The following is a 24300-nucleotide window of genomic DNA, read 5'->3' on the forward strand; positions in this document are numbered from 1 at the left end:
CAAACTTTTCCGGAAGTTCGATTCGCCCCAATAGTGCATCATTAGGGTCAACTTTGACCCTCTATATCACAGTCAGTAGGCACATTGTAGCCAATCAGGCTACACTCCCTCCTGGAGCCCCACCCCCCTTATAAAAGGCAGGCAGCATTATTTAGACTCACTCGTTTGCCTGCAGTAATTAGAGAAGGGAGAGCTGCTGTGCAGACACCTATAGGGAAAGCTTAGTTAGGCTCTTGTAGGCTTCCTAGCTTGCTCCTTGCTGATTCTTATTGCTAAAATGCACCCCTCAACAGCTCTTTTGAGAGCTAATCTTGTTGTTGTGATCTATTTTTTTTTTTGTGTGGCCCACTTGCATTATCTACAGCCCTGTCAGTCAGCCGCAGCTGGCCTTTGGCCCCTTGGTGGTTTAATTACTACTGTGCCAGGTGCACATTATAATACCCATCACTGCATATACCTACCTGTTGTTCACTTCAGTGCACCCACCTACCTACCTACGTGAGCGCACGCAGTGTGATATTTAATACCACCAGGCACTGTACCTGTTCACGGTACGTGTGTGTGACAGGTGCACATTTGTAATACCCATCACTGCATATACCTACCTGTTGTGTTCAGCGCACCCACCTACCTATGTGAGTGCACGCAGTGTGATATACCACTCCGTGCATACCCGTTAACTGCACCTGTGTGACTGCACATTGGATTAGTCAAGTCAGTGCATACCTTTCACTTCATCCCCCCCAATATGGACAAAATGGACAAAACAGGTAGAGGCAGACCCAGAGGAAGGCCACCCGGCAGGTTTGTGCGAGGTCGTGCTGATGTGATTTCGTGCGGCCCTGGACCAAAGTACAGTGCTCAGAAGAAGGCACGTCCCATCAACTCCCAAGATTGTCAGGACATGGTTGACTATTTAACACAGAACACCTCATTTTCCGCAGCCACCAGCGCTACTACAAGCACTACATCCGCTGCATTTGACATTTCGCAGGAGTTATTTGGTGGGGAAATCACTGATGCACAGCCATAATTGTTACAACCAGATGAAGGCGCTAAGCAAGTTACACTCCCTCATATGTCTGAGTTAGGCGACACTATGGACGTAACGTGTGAGGAGGAGAATGATGAAGTACTTGCTGTTGGTGCAGTTTTGGAGGTGTCTTAGGCAGGCGAAGCTGGGCAGGATGATTATAATGATGACGATGATACGGATGCCACGTGGGTTCCCAATAGAGAAGATGAACAGGGGGACAGTTCAGAGGGGGAGTCAGAGAGGAGTAGGAGGAGACGAGTTTCTAAAAGAAGCAGGGAGAGCTCGTAGTCAGAAACAACTGGTGGCAGTGTCCGGCGCCATGTATCGCCACCTATGGACAGCCAGCCAACATGCTCTTCAACGTCAGCTGCTGATGCCACCATAGTGCCATCACCCTAGGGGGGGCTCAGCAGTTTGGAAATGTTTTAATGTGTCTGCCGTAGATCATAGCAATGCCATCTGTTCTCTCTGCCTCCAAAAATTGAGCCGTGGAAAGGCCAACACCCACGTAGGGACAACTGCCTTACGAAGGCACATGCAGAAAAGGCACAAACTGCAATGGGAAGAGCACCTGAGCAAAAGCAGCACACAAAAGAAAAGCCACCCTCCTTTTCCTCTTCCTCCTTCAGGTGCAGCATCTTCAGCCGCTTTCTCCCTTGCACCTTCACAGCCACCCTCCTCCACTCCGCCTCTGACCTTGAGTGGTTCTTGCTCCTCTGCCGACAGCAGCCAGGTGTCTGTGAAGGAAATCGCGGAAGAAGCCAATTTCTGTCAATCACCCCCTTGCCCGGCGTCTGACAGCTGGCTTGGTGGAACTGTTACCTTGCCAGCTGTTACCATACCAGCTGGTGGACTCTGAGGCCTTCTGTAAATTTTTGGCCATTGGGACACCGCAGTGGAAGATACTAGGCCCCAATTATTTCTCTAAAAAGGCGATACCCAAACTGTACCGTGAAGTTGAGAGGCAAGTGGTGTCATCTCTGGCACACAGCGTTGGGTCAAGGGTCCACCTGACCACGGATGCCTGGTCTGCCAAGCACGGTCAGGGCAGGTACATTACTTACACAGCCCATTGGGTCAACCTGGTGACCGATGGCAAGCAGGGAGTACGTGGCTATGCAGCGGACCAACTTGTGATGCCTCCACGGCTTGCAGGCAGGCCTCCTGCCACCTCCTCTCCTCCTGCTATATCCTCTTTACTGTCGTCATCCTCCTCCTCCTCGGCTGAGTAGCAGTTCAACTTTACTGGTGCTGCGATCTCCTCTCCAGCTACACAGCCCCAGCTACCGAGGGCCTATGCTGCATGCCAGGTACGACGGTGTCACGCCATCTTAGACATGTCTTGCCTCAAAGCAGAGAGTCACACTGGAGCAGCTCTCCTGGCTGCTCTTAACAAACAGGTGGATCAGTGGCTGACCCCGCACTGTAACGATCGGTGTCAGCACGCAGAGAGAATCTGATTATTGGTGATCTGCAGTATCATCAAGAATGCAGATATATACCCGATTATTGATGATCTGCAGTATCACCGATAATCAGATATATTGCTAACCTCTGGACACCTATAGGTATATGAATGTTTGGTGTAACAGTATTACTTTGAGTAATGCACCTGCTGAGCAGGTGATAAGAAGCAGCCTGGAATACTGCTTATGCTGACCCTGGAACCTTCCAACAGCCTGAGATTCTCCAAGGGGTGGAGTCAGGCTGAAGGTAGGAGGAACCTGCACAGGAGTGACACCTGAAGGGTGGATGTCACTAGCAGGTCAGGAGACTATCTTTTAAGGGAGAGAGATAGTTCCCAAGGTAGTAACAGATATCAAACAATGCCTAGTCTTGGTTTGAGGTTCGTGGTCTCTACACCCTGGAACTAGTCTGATGCATAACACAATGATAACACAGTTCCCTAGTCTGGTGTGAGGTCCGTAGTCTCGACACCCTGGAACTAGTCTGAAGTATAACACAAATGATAATACAGTTCCCTAGTCTTGAGCGTGAGGTCCTTGGTCTCTACGCCCTGGAACTAGTCTGGAGCATAACACAAATGATACACAGTTCCCTAATCTTGGGTGTGAGGTCCTTGGTAGAGTTGGGCCGAACGGTTCGCCGGCGAACGTGGTTCGCGCGAACTTAGGTGGTTCGCGTGCAGGTGTCGCACGCGAACGTTTTGCGGCAAAAGTTCGCAAAAAATCGGTTCGCCCCATAATGCACCTGAGGGTCAACTTTGACCCTCTACATCACAGTCAGCAGGCCCAGTGTAGCCAATTAGGCTACACTAGCCCCTGGAGCCCCACCCCCCCTTATATAAGGCAGGCAGCGGCGGCCGTTATGGCCACTCGTGTGCCTGCATTAGTGAGAGTAGGGCGAGCTGCTGCAGTCTCTCATAGGGAAAGATTAGTTAGGCTTAACTTCTTCCTGGCTGCATACCTGTTCTGTTCAGTGAGCCCTCAGCCCACTGCATACCTGTACTGTGATCCTGCCACTGCATACCTGTTCATTGATCCTGCCACTGCATACCTGTTCAGTGATCCTGCCAGTGCATACCTGTTCATTGATCCTGCCACTGCATACCTGTTCAGTGATCCTGCCAGTGCATACCTGTTCATTGATCCTGCCACTGCATACCTGTTCATTGATCCTGCCACTGCATACCTGTTCAGTGATCCTGCCAGTGCATACCTGTTCATTGATCCTGCCACTGCATACCTGTTCATTGATCCTGCCACTGCATACCTGTTCAGTGATCCTGCCAGTGCATACCTGTTCATTGATCCTGCCACTGCATACCTGTTCAGTGATCCTGCCAGTGCATACCTGTTCATTGATCCTGCCACTGCATACCTGTTCAGTGATCCTGCCACTGCGTACCTGTTCAGTGATCCTGCCACTGCATACCTGTTCATTGATCCTGCCACTGCATACCTGTTCAGTGAACCCGCCACTGCATACCTGTTCTGTTCAGTGAACAGTTTGGTGTGTCAGTGTGAAGCAGTACCTTAATTACACTACCTGATTGATGTATACACATGCAAGATGTTTTAAAGCACTTTAGGCCTGTCATTTAGCATTCAATGTGATTTCTGCCCTTAAAACGCTGCTTTGCATCAAATCCAGATTTTTCCCGGGGACTTTTGGCATCTATCCCACTCCGCTATGCCCCCCTCCAGGTGTTAGACCCCTTGAAACATCTTTTCCATCACTTTTGTGGCCAGCATAATTTTTTTTTTTTTCAAAGTTCGCATCCCCATTGAAGTCTATTGCGGTTCGCGAACTTTAACGCGAACCGAACCTTCCGCGAAAGTTCGCGAACCCGGTTCGCGAACCTAAAATCGGAGGTTCGGCCCAACTCTAGTCCTTGGTCTCTACACCCTGGAACTAGTCTATAACATAACATTGACATGCGAGATTATTCTAGCTCAGTGTGAATTTCCAGGTCCGTCCTGGTTCTAACACACTGTGGGATCTGACTATGGTCTGAATGCTTCCACGTAAGTGTTTGTAATGGCAGACAACCAGCAACTGACAAGCAAGCAGAATATATAGTAGCTGAGCTCTGCTGCCCCACCCGAGCCACTCAGCCAATCATGAGTCCAGCAGGAATCAGCTGATCGTCCTGATCAGCTGACACTTCCCCTGCTGGTATAAAGGTCCTGACTTCTGGTCTGCGCGTGCGTAGCTCTTCATCCATCTATGTGGACTAACAGACCCAGCCACTCCAAAGGCACGCAGCTGCGTACCAACTGCCACCTTGGACGCGGAAACAGCCGCTTTGCTGTTAGAACATGCGGCGGCTTTTCCGCGTTCTGCCACACTACCAGACGCGTGCCTACGCGTGCAAACCGCCGCATTGGACGTGGAATTAGCCGCCTTGCTTTCAGCACACGCGGCGGCTTTTTCGCGTTTTCTCACACGCACCAGCTGGAATTCGGCAACGTGGTGTGTGACAACGGCAGCAATCTCCTTTCCGCTTTGAATTTGGGAAAGCTGACACATGTACCCTGCATGGCACATGTGCTGAATCTAGTCATTCAAAGATTTGTGTCAAAGTACCCAGGCTTAGAAGACGTCCTGAAGCAGGCCAGGAAGTTGTGTGGGCATTTCAGGCGGTCTTACAACGACCATGGCATGCTTTGCCGATATTCAGCGGAGAAACAAGTTGCCGGTGAGACGCCTGATTTGCGATAGCCCGACTCGCTTGAATTCGACCCTCCTTATGTTCTCTCGCCTGCTAGAACAGGAGAAAGCCGTCACCCAGTACCTCTACAACTACAGTAGAAGGACACACTCTGGGGAGATTCTGGCCCAAGAACTGGACACTCATGCGAAATGCATGCAAGCTCATGCGGCAATTTGAGGAGGTGACCAACCTGGTGAGTCGCAGTGAAGGCACCATCAGCGACTTGATCCCGTGCACTTACTTCCTGGAACGTGACGTGTGCAGAGTGGTGGATCAAGCTGTGGAGGAGCGGGAACAGGACCAGTTACAGGAGGAAGCGTTGCGGGATCAATTCTCATCAGAACCAGATGTTTCCTCAACACCTGTGGCAGCACAGAGGGGGGAGGAGGAGGAGGAGGAAGAGTCGTGTGGGGAAGAGTCAGACTCGGATGATGAGGAAGGTGTTTCTTTGGAGGAGGGGGAGAGGCGGCGGCAGAAGAACAACCACAGCAGGCGTCGCAGGGGGCTTGTGCTGCTCAACATTCCTGTGTTATTGTTCATGGCTGGGGGAAGGAGGAGGACTTACCTGACGTCACTGAGGAAGAGCAAGAGGAGATGAATAGTATGTCTGGATCCAACTTTGTGCAGATGGCGTCTTTCATGCTGTCCAGCCTGTTGAGAGACCCCCGTATAAAAAAAAACTCAAGGGGAATGACAATTACTGGGTGGCCACGCTACTAGATCCTCTGTATAAGCACAAAGTGGCGGAGATGTTTCCAAATCACCAGAAAGCAGAAAGGATGCAGCACTTGCAGAACAAGCTGGCAACTATGCTTTACAATGCATTTAAGGGTGATGTCACAGCACAACGCAATAAAGGTACCACTGCCAGTAATCCTTCTCCCATGTCCACGCAGGCAAGGACAGGACGCATCAGCGATCTCATGGTGATGTCGGACATGCGGACATCCTTTAGTCCAACGCCTTGCCTTAGCCCTTCCGGATTCACCCTTCACCAACGCCTGGACCTGCAGGTAGCCAACTACCTGGCCTTAAGTGTGGATGTAGACACTGTGAGCAGCAATGAACCCTTCTACTACTACTACTACTGTGTGCGCAGGCTTGACCTGTGGCCAGAGCTGTCCCAATTTGCCATCCAACTTCTGTCTTGCCCTGACTCAAGCGTCGTGTCAGAATGACCTTCAGCGCAGCTGGAGGCATTGTCACTGAGAAGAGAAGTCGCCTAAGTCACAAAAGTGTTCAGTACCTGACCTTTATCAAGATTAATGAGGCATGGATCCCAGAGGGCTACTGCCCGCCCGAAGACTAAGTCAGTCCCCACACACAGCATCTCAGCCTGCACGCCGTGTGACTGCTTGCCCCAAGACTAAGTCGCTCCCCACATAGCACCTCTGCCCGCAGGCCGCTTGACTGCCTTCTCCGCCACCACCAACAGGGTCCAGGACTCCAGGTGAATTCCTGAATTTTTAAGGCCGCTATACTACTTTTTCTGGATCATCTACATGCCTGCCTAATTTTTCTGGCTGCACTGCAGCTGCAACAACAAAACATAGTGTACATGTGCCAATTCCCCTTCGTGATCATTACCTTGCCACAGTGAAGGGGCTTGCGTATCACAATGAAGCAATGACCAACGGCTAATAAGGTTGTTGCTTCATTGTGGACAGACCAAATTTGATCAGCTGGACAGTCACTGTTGTTCTATCATTGAGCTACCACAGCCTGGCGACCATATGGGATTGAAAACCGCCACGGCCTGCACTCTCGCCATGGTACGCACCAGTCCGGCACGGCCGTCACTACACAAACAGCTGTTTGCGATGCATTACACAGTGAGTTTGGTCTGTCAGTGTGAAGCAGTACTCTAATTACACTCCCTGATTGATATATACACATGCAAGATGTTTTAAAGCACTTTAGGCCTGCAATTTAGCATTCAATGTGATTTCTGCCCTTAAAACGCTGCTTTGCGTCAAATCAAGATTTTTCTACGGGACTTTTGGCATCTATCCCACTCATCCATGCAAAAACTTAGATGTTAGACCCCTTGAAACATCTTTTCCATCTCTTTTCTGGCCAGCATAAGTGTTTCTAGTTTTCAAAGTTCGCCTACCCATTGAAGTCTATTGCGGAAAGTTAGCGCGAACCGAACTTTTGCAGAAGTTCGCGTTCCCGGTTCTCGAACCAAAAATCGGAGGTTCGGGCCATCTCTAGTTATAACCAAGACATACATTGGCAGTTTAATTAGATGGATGGATAGATAGTGTGTGTGTGTGTGTGTGTGTGTGTGTATATATATATTTACATTTTTTTTTATTATAGTAAAATCCGAATTATTCAGCACCAATGGGAATTGGTTGATGCTGGATAAGTGTGGTTTGTGGTTGCTTGAGAGTCAATATTGAAAATCGTGTACGCACGCACGCGCGCACACACACACACAAACACACACACACAGGAACACACACACGAACACACACACACACACACACACACGAACACACACACACACGAACACACACACACACACACGAACACACACACACACACGAACACACACACACACGAACACACACACGAACACACACACACACACACACACACACACCATAAACAATTGGCAGACCATTACATTACTCCTATACTGTGCAGATATATACTGTATAAAACCAGTGTGTTTTCAATTGGTGGAGCACTCATTATACACATACAACACTGAGTCCTATTACAAATAGGTCAGCGCTCAATTACAAGCAGCTCCTGATGAATCTGTAAAGACGAAACTAGTCGAGCGGGGGGGACGTGGACACAGCCATTTGCAGGGTGGTGCAGCAAGGAGGGATTGGATTGTACAGCGCGACTTCTCCCATCGAGCGGCCCACGAGCGGGGGAGAGCCTGATAAAACTCCATGCTTTTATATTCCCACATGTTTGTAAGTGCGCATTTCTTTTATTTTACATTTTATAAACTGTTTTACGCTGTGGAGGGTCTGGTCTATATACTATATTGAGGTGATGTGACAAAAGTGACCCAGATACACTGAGGACATTGAGCAAGGATCCAGTAAGGCAGGGGGTGTCCAGATGACCCCACAAGCGCTGTAAACCTACCTAACGGAAGGTCATCAACTAAGGGTGAGTTGCCACTGCTTGGGGTGTGGTGGAGGGCAATTGCACTGACAAGAATTTGTGCCGCTGCTGCAGGACTCAGCATTTGACTTATACGTGAATGTTGTGAACTCTTTCATAAATTGGGACACGGTTTTTTTATTGAACACTGACCTATTTGTAGTAAGACCATTACATTAAACTCGCCAGGACTAGGATTCCAGGACTAAGGCTACTTTTACTACACTACAAAGATTATAGCTGCTGTTCACAACTCTACTTGTGATCCCTGAAATGAAGGGATTATGTTAAAATGCTTTAGCTGCCTCTCATGTTTATGCATTTGTTGTGTTCACCCCCACTGAATTAAAGCTGAAAGTCTGCACTTCAACTGCATCGGAGTTTCACTGTGGTGATTTACAAAACCAAAATTAGAAGAAAAGTTGTCTGTCCAAATATTATACTATTCTCTCTCTCTCTCTCTCTCTCTCTCTCTTTCTCTCCAGGAAAAAAGGGCGCTGGCGGCTAGTCATACAATGATCCAGCCAGCAGGTCCATTTTCATGGACTGATTGTAAATTGTGGACAGCTAGCCGCTCTGGCCTGTGTATAAGTATGTGAGTGGAAACTAGGTGGGCAATCAACCCTGGTAGAAATTGGAACCAGGACCATTCACCTGCAAAGTCACAGCACAAAACTCTGAAACACTCGCTTTCCTAGTTATATAAATACTGTGATTCTTTTGGAAAGTTTACTACAAAGAATTTACTTTGATAAAAACATTTCATCATAAATATTTGCCAGATGTTGGTGACATACTCTGTACTGCAGACAGATGTTTTTATCTCCTAATGTTTATATTTGTACATTTTCAGCTGTCATTTGGAAATATTTAGCCTAGGAACAGATTTGCCTTGGCTTTATTGCATTATATTTCATCTAGGACATAAGTACCACTGAGCTGAAAGTATTATAGGCTATGGGCTTTCTTGAATTTCTTATGGCTTCAGGTATTTAGAGACAGATTATAGAAGCAGTATGACTTATTTTGAAATCTAAACCTATTTAAATTTACTGGAACTATTGTATTTCTTTGACAATGAAGTCATTACACTTGCATGAGACGATAACATAGCAGTAAATGCAATCTGCAGCTTAATGCTGCTTGTCTATCTTTGCTTGATTTTTGTTTTTTATCACCTTATGAAGAACCTAATATCTATGAATACAAAATTGGATGTTGGTGAAGGAATGAAAGATTGTTTTGTTTTTGGATTCGTTAATAAACACGCTACAAAGAAAAAAACATATCCTCTCTTTGTAAAATCTAAATACAAATGAATATACATATTGATGATTAGATTAGATCTAAATGTAACTGAGGTAATTTTTTTTAAATAGGATCACCTTTGTAATGAGAATAAAACTTCATTGTTCTGATTTTTATATGTGTTTTTGTGTGTGGGCTTTTTTTTTTCAGTTCTTTGATTTTTTCGAACATTTTTTAAAAATGCGTAAATGAGTTTGCATATTTACCAGAATAGCAGAAGTGAAAATAGCACCAATATAAAAGACAATGCAATGTAACTTGTTACAGTTACATGCTGCATTAAAAATGTGTGTCCAGTCTCGAGGCATTTTCAAATCAGAGGCATGTTACTAACTCCCTACATTTCTCAATTTTTGAAATAAAATTAACCTTATGTATTCATTGGGTGAAAGGGAACTAGCTATCTTGCAGAATGCTGCCCAAAGCAATCTTGCTGTCTGAATAATAATTCTTGCTAATTTCTAACTTTACCCAATGCAAAAAGCAGCAAGCTTAGTAAAGGATCTAATGGTTAAGTGGGATTTGAATACTAATAACCCTCTAGATGAAATCCTGAACTACCTTCCTACAGTTTTTAACTTTAGAGTGTTGTCACCAGCATTGGAAATCTGTGGCAATTCTTAAAACGAGTATGTCATAGGGAGCTTATTATTTAAGATAATTGTATCGGTGTCAGCAACTACAAAGTAATTTGCAGAAATTTTGCATAAGAGATGCATTCTGAGCACTATTTGAAGATTCTTCCTAAATAATTCCCCAATTTTGACAAGACGTATTTACTACACGTCCTATGCAACCATATAGCCTTTTCTTCTGAGTGACTTTTGTTGAGAAGTGTATATAGTAGAGATATAAGTCTTAAGTCGCTTTATTTCACCTTTTTTGCGTACTGTATGCACTGTTTCCAACAAAGTTGAAGGACCAAATGATGTTTCATAGAACTTTCAACACAATGTAAAAATTATCATAAAAACAACTGATCAACAGGCTGGAGAGAGCATTTCTCATTTCAAGTCTGGAAAAAGGAAGTACTCTTCAGTTATCTTGTAAAAGATCTACAAGAAAGACAATACTGGAACCACAATATCATGACTGAACTAAGAGAGGTGGAGTCATTAACATTTAACCACTTGAGGACCGCAGTGTTAAACCCCCCTAAAGACCAGGCCATTTTTTAACTAATTGACCACTGCAGCTTTAAGCAATAGCTGCAGGGTCGCACAACTCAGCACACAAGTGATTCCTCACCTCCTTTTCTCCACACCAACAACCCCCAAGTGTGTTTATTTTTTTACACAAATATTTAGTTTTTTTTAATTAAATTTTTCTGTTTTTTCTTTTCTTTTCTTTTTTTTCTAAAACCCCTCCCTCCAGCCGGCCAATCCTGGCGATCCGCCTATGAGAGCTGATCGATCTCTTGTGCCCCAGGGGGACAGCCTGTGCGCGATCTCCTGCAGTAGCCGGCCCCAGGGCTTGATGCAAATAGGCGGTCCTGGGGCTGCCGCCGCGGTCACGCCCATTGGCGTGACGCTGTTGTTAGGTAGTTAAGGAGGGACATAAGGGAGCCAAATCTTATTTATGGCACAGTGCATGTCACAATGGCTTTTTGCTTAGTACTTATGCCTTGCAGGTACCAAGTGTGATCCTCTGTCACTATTTGCAACGAATTTGTAATTTATTCCCTGTTTGGGCACTCAATGTTTCTCCCACATCCTGAAAACATACTTGTAAGTACTGGTGCCCTCAAATATTGGTGGTGGGGCACTCAGGTGGAAGCATTGCATGGTCAATGACTGAATAGCTTTGTGCTGCATTGTGCAGTACAAAACTAGCAGTGGTGGAATTGTGATTGATATTAGAACACAATTCTGCTGGAATATTTTCTAATATCTCCTGGTGCTAGGTGATATTCCAGGTTAATGACTGATTATCAGGGAATTATAAATTGTATAGCTGATACACCTACAATTTGTAAATGTATGGCCAATTTATGGTAGAAATATTAATTATGGTTATGAAATATCAGATGTGCCACTTATCTCAAATTGAGGGATTAGTATTATCTGCAGTACTTGGAAAGATGCTTGCAATACTTGGAAAGATACGATTGAAAAACTTGTAACATTTAAACTATGACCTACCTGTTGTAGAACTCAGACATAAGTACACTGTTAAAGTCCTTAACATGTAAAAATTGAATGGAGGAGGAGTAGTTGATTTGTAAAGCCTGAAAGTACAGAGGTATGGTGTAAAAGAGTTCTGCATTGTTAAAAGTTTTAGGAGTAACAGGATTGTATGTATAAAAATCAAACATCCAATTATAGCCAATGTTCACTTTTCTGCCCACCAACAGATTTTTATGTTGGTGGGCTCTGAACGCTCCCAGGATTGTTTACTTATTTTTTACAAACGCTTTTTTTTTTTTAGATAAATATATGTTTTAATTATTTCCCTTTCCCGCCCTCCCGTGCCAGCCTATGACAGCGATGGCTGTCATAGGCTTCAGACAATGAGAGCTGATTGCTCTCCTGCATCCCAGGGAGACAGCTGTGTCACACGGCTGTCCCCAGTACAGCGCTGCTGTAGATCACAGCACTGTACAGACAAAATAGCCAGCGGTTTCACTGTCTAACAATCTCCTAGCCGTGATCGCCGCTGGAAGACTGATGACGGAGTGAAGCTCCGTCATCCAAGCAGGGATAAGCACGCATAGGCGCACGCAATCTCCTGCAAATCCCCGCCCCAGGACTTTACGCCAATCGGCGTTAGGCGGTCCTGGGGCTGCCGCTGTGATCACGCCCATCGGCGTGATGTGGTCGGATAGTAGTTAAACTATAAAACAAGCAGAGCTAATGACCCATTCAGCTCCCCTGCAGTAAAAATCTTATCTAAATCTGTCTCTGTTTCTTTGATGTATAAGTGCTCCAGAAAACTGACCCAAGTTGGGTCTGGGAGCTCAGAGAGGCTCTTTTGCATAGATAATTGAAGTTTCCTAACTCTTCCTGTACCGAAAACAATAGTAGACTCATATCTAATGCTACTAATGTTCTATTTCTTAGCTGTATTACACATACAAATCATTATCTCATAAGTTTTTCACTTCAGATTCCCTTAACAGTTCATGGAACCCTTATGTATACAATCAATGTAAAATGTTTCTGGTGCACACTCCAATGTGATCAAGTGTGGTTGAGGTATGCCATTTATCATTATGCAGTATATTGGAATGTTTTCCACCGTCCAGAAAATGTGCCAGTTTACGCTGTACAGTTCACAGGATTCCAGCAGACATGTGAAAGGCTCAATGCAATAACATTGAACTGCCAATGTGAATAAACCCAAAACAATTGTACACACGCTGAATGGCTCTTGTCAGAGTCAGCTTATTAGGGCCACCTCTCCCATATACAGTATCTAGCGTGTGTAAAGTAGACTCCAGCTCTCCCGCCCTCCCTCGCGCTAAAGCATCCGTGAGCGATCTAGACTGGCGGATTATTTCAGCCAAGCGCAGACCAAACCTATTCACCTACTTATCCCGCCTGTTCTGTGCCACTTTGTTGTGTGATGTGCAGTTGGCCCTCCTTCCCCTTCATAGCAACAGAACCTGTGCATCACTAATAAAGTTCTCTGTGAGTGTATCATTTGTTTTTTCAGTACAGTGGTAAGGATGTTAAACTTGTAGTGCTAGAGTTCCAGGTTTGAATCCTGGCAACTATCTGCAATGAGTTTCTATCTGCATGGAGATTGTCACAGGTATGGTAGGCAAACAGCATGTTTGCATAGGTTACCTTCTACAATAAAAACACCATTCAGGTAGGTTAATTGGCTGTCTTCCACAACTGTCCCCAGACTACTATAGGAATATTAACTGCTTTCAGACCAGGCTGATTGAAATCTACACCCTGTTTGGGACCTGTGAACCCTGCCAGGGCATAAATTGCAATCTCTGCACTGCACGCTGTTGCCGCTACCGCCAATCAGGTTGCTCTCCCATCATCGGCTCCTGACCGGCTCATGAAGCTCTGCTGTCATCGCGACGGCAGGGTGAGTGGGCTTCAATGACGGAAGAGCAACAGGTCCATACGGCACAACAGTGAGACCTGATTTTTGTGCCAGCAGCCACCGGTCCTTAAGAGGCCAGAGACTGCTGGTACTAAAGTGATAAATCTGTTACCATGAAGGAAGGAACTGATAGCACTATGTATAGCACTATGTTCAGCACTTATGAACTGGGGAAAGTATGTGAACACTATACAATTTGATTAGATTAAAAAATATGTAAATGATGAAAGTATTACCTTCCTTTGATCATCATTCAGAGAAATGCATGCATTATTTTCCAGCGTCATGTGTTTTTGGATGTTGCCGCGCAATAAAAGGGAGCAAACATGAGATGGATTGAGATGTAAGCTGTAATTTAAATCTTTAATGGCTTCCTTTTCTTTCTGCATTGAACACCATACTAGCGCTCTTATGCAGTACACATCCTAAAGGAGACAGTAAAATGCATACAGTTCATTTATATAACAAATTGTGAACTTTCTTCTGCATATGTATTTACATAGTGTAGGTTGCATGTATTTTCAGAATCCATTAGGTATAACATCTACTGCACAGAAAATAACATAGTATAAAATTAGATAGTACAGGAAATAACACATGTTCTAGTTGTTTAACATGCTTCTCTCACAAGCTAAGCTACTTAAAAAAAGAAAATAAAAATAACCATACTGTTTATAAATGAAACTTTAAACTAGGCCAAGGCAAGACTTTCCTTGACTGAAACAAATCCTTTTTGACAGACTGTATAGAGTGATCAATGCATTTAGACATAAAAAGAATTTTCACAGGAAAATATATTCTTGCATGCTGGACAATCTTTTTGGGACCACCATCTGTTTCAGGAGCACAGCAATAGCTCTGTGATCCCCATATAGGTGAAGGAAGGGGGTCCCACTCCTCTTTCTGCCATTCCCCTTTCTCCTCTCCAGTGCCCCTCTAAATTTGCAGAGCAGCATAATATTTAACTGGTCCAATGATGGGCCAGGTCTCGCCTCCACATCCCCTGCTAGCATCAGATGCTTGTCACATGACATGCAGGAAGACTAGGGAGCTGGAAGAAGATATGCAGCTTTACTGGCCACACTTGCTATGGAAAATTAAGCAATAAGAGAGGGTTGCTTTACTGGCCACTCTTGATATAGGTGGGTGAGGAGGGGGTGCTGTACCTATCACTTATCTTGGGACAGGGAAGTTCAGGGCTGGCCATGCTATGCATGCGCCTCGATCATATGATTCAAGGTGGCACTAAGTAAGGGGCGTTGCTGGCACAGAAGCAGAAAAATGTTCAGCCAAGCAGCTGTTTAATAATTACCCCGTATGGTATAGCGCCGTCCTTCTCGAGCCGCTATGTAAGCTTTGCTCTATTTCCTTCCACTCCAACCCTGAGAAGGGAGGCAGAGAGCAGAGTGGGAACAGCTGCCCCCCCCCCCTCCCCTGGTTTAGTACGGGTAGACAGACTAATGCATAGGAGGGAGCAGGTACTGATACAGCCGCTCTGCAAAGGAAGTTGGGAGCATAATGGAAGAGGAATATAGGAGAGCACCAGTAGTTGTGGAGTTATTTGGCCTGTGTCCTGATCCTACATCCCCATAGCAGAGTGCACTGAAATACGGGGAAGCTGCAGAGCATCGGATCACAGGAAGGACTTTTGTTTGTTTTATCTGATCTGTATAAGAGGTTGCTGCCTCTGTGCAGGGCTGGCAGCACACAGCAAAGGATCTACTGCTGGACTGACAATGTGGCTCTCATGCACACTGTTATTTTGTCCTGAGCTCCCAGTGATGGAGCGACTTCTGTGTCTGCAGTAAGGCTGAGGAGATGGTCCTGTCTGCTGTCAGTAGTGACAGTGGCAGTAGCATGAGAAGAGTCTGCAGCTGTACAAGCTGTTGCCAGAGCGGTGGTAGCTTCTAGGCTGTTCAGAACGCGTTAACCCCTTCTGTACTCTTTTATTTACCTCCAGAACTTCTATGTTCATGCCTCACCTCCTTGGCTGCAGACTCCTGTATAAACTCTCCCTAAATCCCCAAACCTATAATGTAGCACTATATACTGCCTCTGTACCAGACTGCCCACATTTCCAACCTCCTTTTCTGTTCTCTGATACCTATATATCCCCCAGCCATCCCGTTTCTCACAGGAGAGTCACATTTTTGGCCATTCTGTCCCTTGTCTCGCCCCCTGCTGACAGAATCCCGGGTTGTGCAGGATGCTGGGGCATTGTCCTAGCCGATAACTGGTGCAAAAACACAGTCACATACACAGCACTCACAGGCCTGACTGATGCTTATCGCATCCTCATTGTGCTGCAGGACTTTGTGGCTCCACTGTACCTTGCTCTGTCCCTTTTCTTTAGAGTTTCAACAAAGAAGTAAGCCAGGCATGGTCCCATGGTGCAGTGCACTGGAGCCCGGGCAGCAAGGAAGGAACAGATGCTGCAGCTGCTTGCTACAGCTACTTTGCGGTAAGTCAGTACTCTGTTCCCTGCCTCCTGTTTGTGTATGTGTGTCTTTCCATGCTTCCCCCCCCCCCCCCCCCATGTTCCACTGCCTCCTGTGTGTCATCCTCCATGCTGTCCCCTGCCTCCTGTGTTTGTATCAGAAACCAAGGCGCCAAAAGGATAAAACAATCTTTGAATTAAAAATAGGGGAAGAGGTGCTCACCTCCCCATAGCAAATTCCACAAGTAAATGTTTCAAAAATATTTTTTCATAATGTACACCAATAAATGCGATGCATTTCATGGGACACAGCCCACTTCCTCAGGCAGTGGAACAGGAGCAGCTGATCTGTTATCTAAGTGAGCGAGGCGCCACGTTCACTTACATAACAGATCAGCTGCTCCTGTTCCACTACTAGAGGAAGTGGGCTGTGTCCCATGAAACGCATCGCAATTATTAAAGAATATTTTAAAACATTTATCTTGTGGATTCTTCTATGGGGAGGTGAGTACCTCTTCCCCTATTTTTAATTTGAACATTGTTTTATTCTTTTGGCACCTCTGTATTTCTGATATAAGCATCACTACTCCACCTTTGGTGAAGGGGTCTACCCCTGTTCTTTCTGCCTACAGAGAGTGACCTCTTAATCTACCCCAAGGGGACGAGTCAGGTTCCCCTAAAGCCTTGAAAGTGGTTGTTTGTCAGCAACCTACCTTTGTGAGTATTATTGGTTTCTTTTTACCATATTGGACAAAAATACTACACTATAGTAGGCTAAAATGTCATATTTAGTAAATTGCAGTTAAAATTGTTCCTGCATGTACACAAAATAATAAAAAGCAGCACAGAAAATGGGACTAGTATATTAATGGGGTATGAAAAGTGAAGGTGTAGGTGGAAAGTTTTCAACCCTTGATCATAATAAATCAGACTCAATGGGGACCTCTTAGAGAAGAATAGAAGAATAAAATATAATAGAACAGAATGATTGCTTGATATCACACAACTTACAGGGTTCAGGTTGTCTAGGATAGCAGCAGTTTCAGCATCTTGTAGTGCTTTCTTTGTTTCACCTGTGGCAGTATACAAATGGATCACAGTTTTAACAATTACTATGAAAAATTAAGAAAAAAATATTAAGCAGCTATTGCATTTGAATGGATTCTATCACTATTGTTTAATGCATGTTTTGCAAATACTGGATGTTGTACAAGCAGCGTGCCTATTGTCTATTTAACACATGTTGTGCTACTTGCATAACACGCACAACGCAATTTACATAATGCCCTGTAAAAAATGGCTTTAGTTACTGTCCTAACAATCACTACATTTCAGCTGTTTTTATATACTGTAAATTTATATTATACTTATTGTGATGATTAATGCTACCATTGATTATATTACTTTAAATGATGTGGGTAGGTACATGTTAGACTACAGATGTTTCTGTTGCTGGTTGTACCCTATGCTTCTCATTGCAATAACAAATATTTGAGAAGCAATCCGGCTAATGTGAGAATTTGTACTTTTTACGAGAAGAATACTAAGTGGAATGTGTTTAGAAATTTCAGGAGATTCATTCCATGGGGTGTTATTTAGCAGCTGTATGCTGGAATACCAGTGCATTCATTATGACTACTGCAAACAAAAATAACTGTTTCATGCAGAGATAATACTTTTTTAATGTCCACATATGCATAGTTGTCAGAGTGTGAATTAATTCTCCAGAGGCACTTTTATTACTTGATGAATGTACATGCAATGTGTGCAGTGCCGTTACAGTTATAAAGCAGAAAACAGCCAAGAGATATTTCTACATTTTGTAGTGCAGTCTACAATTTACAATATTCAAAAATAGCTGCGCACTAAGATCCTAGCAACCAGTCCTTTTCTCACAACATGTGGCAACAATGTAAACAAGCCGGTATTCCTCTTCCAGGAGAGAGGCAGATGTTCCGCTTCAGTAAGGAACCACCACCACACCCCAAGCAGTGGCCACTCACCGTTGATAAATGACCCTCTGTCAGATGGGTACTCAGTGCCTATGGGGTCATCTGGCCGCCCCCTGCCATATAAGGAATTACCGTCCTCAAGTTCCACCCAGGCTGCTGCTAGATCTTTTCACCTCAAAAGAGACATACCAGAGCTTCCATGGCGTAAAATTGTAAAACCAGTTTAATGATAAAAAGATTGCAAACTTACAAACATTGCCGTGGTATGGTCGCACAGAGTTTTAATGGGCTCCACCCCAAACGTTGGACACCGGGTTGGCTTGAGTGCGCTGTATCGTTCACTCACCCTTCGCGTCCATGTCACTCCCCACGGATGCTGATTATTGGCCGCGTGCGCTTTACGTTGTTCCACACAAATGACGCAGGACCATTAACTTCTCTGGAGATGGACTTGTAGCCTTGGGATAGTCCATGCTTTTTATTTTATCATTTTGGTTCTCAAATCCTTAGACATTTTTTTGCTTTTCTTTATTTTCTCCATGCTCAGTATGTAGACAATCAAAAACAAGAGTCAACATTTCTGCATTTTAATTGGTGGCAAGTCGCAGTGGCGTACCTATCATAAAGCTGCAGATGCTCACAGCACCGGGTGTAGCCATGGCCAGGGGTGCTGCTGTGGTGCTCAGTCACTGTGTTCTTCCACCTGGCACCTTTTTCCATAGTTTGGGTAACATTTGGGAAAATAGCAGCAGGCATTGCGAGGGACTTGTACTACTTCCTGCACTAGATGTAGCACCCCTCCCCCTTCCTGTCCCACGGGCAATGTGTCTCCTCCCTCGCTACACACAGCCTGCAGTGAGTGAATGCGCACAGCAGCAGGGTGAGTGGAGAGAATGATTGCTTTGCTGCAGCTGGAACATTAACAGGGAGAGGTGGCAGGATGTGTTTAGTGCTTTAGAAGTTGCCTGTCATTAGTAGCCATGTGCACCGGCTGCTGTAATACCAGAGTTCCTTAGACTTTTATCCTGATCAGAGTAATTAATCATTATTGCAGAGCAGTCTGCTGTTGCAGAAGCCAGTGGCACTAACATCTTCTGCACAACTGTATAAAGTACAGAGTTTCATAATGGTTAGCTCCGTCCACATCCTGATGACTCCTTTTACCCAAAATCCCCCAAAATTTGCAGCGACATGCTCGGCGCCCCATCCCGTCAACCCTTCTATCCACAGTAAAAACCAACTGCACTATTATGTGGCCACACTAGATCTTCTCTTTCCCTGCCATAGCTGTATGGACTCCAGGTACCATGGTGCCCCCATTTGATGTTTTGAGAATCAAAAATTCATTAAAGAAGGATGGATGCTTTTCTCATACCACAAAGTTGGCAAGTTCAAATGTGTTGTTTTGTCTCTCCTGTTGGGGGGAGGCATGATGTGTGTGCAGCACGTATTAGAGGGGTAACTTTTATAGGTGCCCGGTTTCTTTTCAAGAAGAAGAGTCCCAATACAAACACATTTCCTCCTAGTTTTTCTTATTCTGATGTAATCGATCATGAACATGCACCAGCACTGGTGATGTCTCAAACCACACATCAACAATGTCTGTATTTGTATTGCTGGATGTACTTATTGTACAGAGCTTTGAACCTCTCAAGTATTTATGCTCCCCACTATTTGTTTTCTACTATGTATAGTGCTATGGAAGCTATTGGTGTTTATTCAAATAAAAAATATTCTCTCTGGGTATGGGTCCATATCAATGGGAGTCTGTGGGTGCTGACACCAACACCACTCTATAAGGTAAAACTGTCAGAAATATTGCGGCGATCGCCTCTAGGAGACTGTTAGATGGTGAAACCGCCATCTATTTACATTGTACAGCGCTGCGATCTAAGGAAGCGCTGTGACACGGCTGTCCCCCTGGGAAGCAGGAGAGCAGTCAGCTCTCATAGGCTGAAGCGTATGACAGCCGATCGCTGTCTTAGGCTGGCTAGGGGAGCGAGGGAGGGTAGGTAGAAAAAATAATTAAACAAATAGACTTATTTATTGAAAAAATAAGCAAATATTTATTAAAAAAAAAAAAAAACACCCCAGCACCAATCAGAGCCCACCAACAGAAAGCTCTGTTGATGGGCAGAAAAGGGCGGGGATCACTTGTCTGCTGAGTTGTATGGCCCTGCAGCGAGGCCTTATCGCTGCAGTGGCCTAAATTGAAAAAAATAGCCTGGTCACTAGGGGGGTGTAAGCCTTCGGTCCTCAAGAGGTTAACATGGTCTTTTAAACTGTCAGGGCCTTTCTACACTTACTGCGTTGGTATGCTTTTTTTTTTCTTTCTCCATAGCAGTGCATTATGAAAAAAGCTTTCAGTTTAAACACGTATAGTGAGAACTGAGCCATAGGAAAACATGGATAATACTTTGAAAATCAGCTGTCTTTCTGTTCTAATGGAGAGCAACTGATTAAGTGTAAGTGGCCCTCACTGTAAATTTTGAAGTGTGAAATGACTAAAATATTGTTTTGTGTGAAAATATTGGTCTCATAATTTACCTGTATATGTGATTTAAATGTATTAGTATCATGTTTAATTGCTGCAAGTTTATTTTTGATTGCATGAATATGTGTATGTACATTATGTACTGTGTGTGTGTGTCTGGATAGATAGATAGATAGATAGATAGATAGATAGATATTTGGAACCCGTTTTTCCTTCATTTACAAAATATTAACTTAATAGCACAACTTGGGCCTATATATTTGCTGGCGCATAGTATAGTGTGACCACTTCTGTTTTCTACAAATACGTTTCTTATTGTCATTGAAGCAAATAATTGATGTTCCTTGTTATGCAAATACATTTCTTATTTTTCTAGCAGCATTTGCACACATATTCCTTGGGGGGAAAAAAGCCTTTGTTGTTTTAGATAACAAAAAATATTGGTTTGACAATGCATACATTATGACATATTGTTCCTACTTCAGTATTCTGCAAAATACTTCCAAGTGCCGCAGTAATTTGTATGGCATACGTCAATGAAAAACTTAGTGACACTAAACTTTCCAAATCAAATTGCTCCGTCTTTAATGCCGACAATAAGACAACAAGGCATAGTTCTGGCTGTAGGTTTTACAGACAAAATGGCCTCACTTACTACAATACTTGTGATAATGCTCTAAATGAAACGTGTAATGGACAGAGCAGAGGGTGTTCAAGGACTGATTGACAAGTAATGAGACTTTTTCATTCACAATCCGATGACCCCACAGGCTTAAACATGTTTACATTTTGCATGATTTAAATACAAGTAACTGACCGTTTTATGACATTACTTTCAGGCCTGGTTTACACTGTCAGCGGATCGGAAAGGGAATGGATCCAATCTTAACCTATGGATTAGTTCACATCTGTCCATGCAAATGATTCTGTTCCACAAGATCTGCTGAACGGACCGCAAGTTTCCTCCTGCAGCAATTGTTCCGGGCCACTGAGCCCAGCGGAACATAAACGGAAGCTGAACACTAGTGAAGAAACAGACTGTTCTATCCAAGATTCACTTTGCTGATGGGGGTCTGATGAGGGAGATTATGGGGAAACGGAACGGAAGCAGCTGAAGGCAAATGGAGTGAAAATGGACCCCATCGACCGGTAATCAGATCCGTTTTCACTGATCCATTTGCCACTTAACGCAAGTGTGAACCGGAGTGCTGTAGATATGACTTTTTCCACTGATCTGAGGAGAATCTCTTGCAGTAGTTGTTTTTATTCAGTGTTGGGAATGTCCAGAATTGATATGGCGCCAAATTCGGTCTGTATAGATCAATGGTATTGCAGCAGAGCCAGTCATTGCTGCTAATGCAACAGCAGCAACATATGGCCAGGCATTGCTTTAAGTTTTGCATAAAAATGTTGGTTGGTATAGACAGTATTAGGCTGCTTTATAGAATTACATTTTTTCTACACACAGTCTGCACAGGCTTGCCTTATCACTATGTGTTTTCTACTCTGTTCTGCTTACAGACGTTTTACATTCTAGCTCTAGAACCTTCACAGTCATTTGTGCAAGCTGCATTCACATTTATTACAAAAATGAATAAACAAATAATGGCTTATTATCTTCTCAGGCCTTATTTTTCACACTACTTGTTTACTCTCCGGTCATACTTTAAGGCCTCTTTCACAGTAGGATGTTGCATTTTGATGCAACGTTAAAGTCGCAACGCAAATTACAACGCAACGCCCCAAAACAGTCGCAGCGCAACTAAATGCCCTGTTATCGTTGCATACAGTAGAGCATACAGGCAATAAGTGTGCTTCCAAGTCATTACTGAGCATGTGCAAACAGTCTAATGCAGCTAATAACGTGTATAACGCACAGCATGCAGCACTTTCACTTAACGTGCAGCGTTAGATACCAACGCAACGTGTGCACTGTGAACAGGGCATTGATTTTTCATTACAGTGAGTTATTCTGCGTTAAATGTTGTTTTAATGTGCGACTTTAACGTCGCACTGTGAAAGAGGACTTAACCTTCACCTTTCTTACTTTTCTTTATGGTACAGCTTCTGTGCAGACATCATTATGCAAGGTTTCGAAAACCAATGCAATTAATGTACACATATGTTAAACGTCCATTGTCTCTAGCTCTTTTTTTCAGTTATTATATAAAACAATGGGCCAGATTTATCAAAGCATTACCAATAGTTTTTATTCTACTTAAACTGTTCTAACCAGCAGAGAAACTGTTTTGCATGATAACAATTGTTTTGGGGGCCACGCAGGGTCCCCTGTGTGGCCCACAAAACAATTGTCTGCTTCTCTTGTGGAGACAAATGGCTCAATAAAGAGCGTGCTTGCTTGAAGAAATAGGTGTGCTGATGCATTTGATTTAGGTTTTTGCTCAGTGGCTTTGCCGATGCCACTATATCAAGCACCCGGACTTATCTGATGGTGTGCCCACCAGGCCTGGATTTACATCACAGGAGCCTATAGGCACAGATGTCCTGGCACCCTAGACTTCACCTTCCATGAACCTACCAAACTGCACCACAAGTGAGCTGGCTGGCCCAGCTTTCACTTCTCCCTTCCTTCCCTTACCAGTCATAGGTAGCTAAAGGTGCCCCTTAGAATTAGGTAGCCAGAGGTACCCTCAGTATTAAGCAGCTATTGGGGCTCCCAACTGAAGGAAGATCCCATCAGTGGAATGCAGAGAGCTAGGTGAGTAACCTCATTTACACTCTGCTCAGGACTCTGCACAGGGAAGGAGGAGTGAGCCGCCTTTCCATCATCAGGCGCCTGTGCACACAGTGCACGTGCCTACAGTGCCTTATGGTAAATCTGGCCCTGGTGCCCACTCACAACCCCCTTGATTGCATCGTAGTATAGGCACCTTGAGTAAAGCACCCTCAATCTAAAACCCTGTCTGACAATATTCACTGGATGATTTACGTCACTTCTACTCCATAGGGCAGCCTGCGATTGGGTCTGTCTGGCGGTGTGACCATTAGTTGCTTGACCCTCATGTAACCACACGCTTTGATAAAGGGGGACCCTGCGTGGCCCTTGAAACATTTGTCCGCTTCTCTTGTGGAGACAAATGGCTCATAGAGCGTGCTTGCTTGAAGAAATCAGAGTGCTCATACATTTGATTGAAGTCATTGTGGTGTTAGTCCCCGTTCACAGTGCTCAGTTGCGTTGCAGAATAATTCTGCATGTCAGCTTACTGCCCATACAATGCTATGGTCCTGTTCACAGCGCTGCTTTGTAATGGATCGCGTTATTCTAACTAGCTGCATGCAGACTTTTATTCAAAGTCCATGTCCAGTCTCCATTGCAGTTCACAGTCATTATACCTCGTGCGTTATGCAACTGACCTCTGTGAACCAAGCGTTTTGTATTAGGATTGGTTTTCAGCTCTTTTCAGTTGTATTCTTATTTTTCTGTTGCAGTGTATAAATAGTCTTCATAGAGCACACAAATCTCAGTTAAGTAAATACATTTCCCATTTTTTAACTGTATTTGTGGATTTTCCCTATACTGTATGCCTCTGTTGGACAGTCAGGAGGAGAAAAGGCTGGGAGGGAGTTAGGGGTGAGAATGACTATAGGAATACAGATCAGGAAAGGTGGCTGAAGGTTATTATTATTATTAGGAAAACACAACTGCCTACACAATATAAAAATAAACTGAGTAAACAGGATGGG

At 44.4% G+C, this 24300-nt stretch overlaps 2 protein-coding genes across 8 annotated transcripts in view; one reads left to right on the forward strand and one right to left on the reverse strand.

Moving 5' to 3' along the window:
• TMEM168 (transmembrane protein 168) overlaps nt 1-22223 on the forward strand; it is a 187685-nt gene extending 165462 nt beyond the window's left edge. The window contains exon 7 of the mRNA XM_068276492.1: nt 21435-22223. Within this exon, the coding sequence (XP_068132593.1) occupies nt 21435-21484 (50 nt within the window). The 3' untranslated portion in view covers nt 21485-22223. The remainder of the gene's footprint in view (nt 1-21434) is intronic.
• The window catches only part of LOC137563699 (uncharacterized), a 99745-nt gene that overhangs the window by 57196 nt on the left and 18249 nt on the right, over nt 1-24300 (reverse strand). For all 7 annotated transcript variants that reach the window (XM_068276497.1, XM_068276495.1, XM_068276496.1 and 4 more), the window contains 3 exons: nt 17161-17222; nt 13949-14137; nt 11792-11877 (listed from right to left, as the gene is read on the reverse strand). In XM_068276497.1, coding sequence (XP_068132598.1) covers nt 11792-11877; nt 13949-14137; nt 17161-17222 — 337 coding nt within the window. The remainder of the gene's footprint in view (nt 1-11791; nt 11878-13948; nt 14138-17160; nt 17223-24300) is intronic.

Source organism: Hyperolius riggenbachi, chromosome 3 (assembly GCF_040937935.1).
Source record: "Hyperolius riggenbachi isolate aHypRig1 chromosome 3, aHypRig1.pri, whole genome shotgun sequence".
NCBI classification, from domain to species: domain Eukaryota; kingdom Metazoa; phylum Chordata; class Amphibia; order Anura; family Hyperoliidae; genus Hyperolius; species Hyperolius riggenbachi.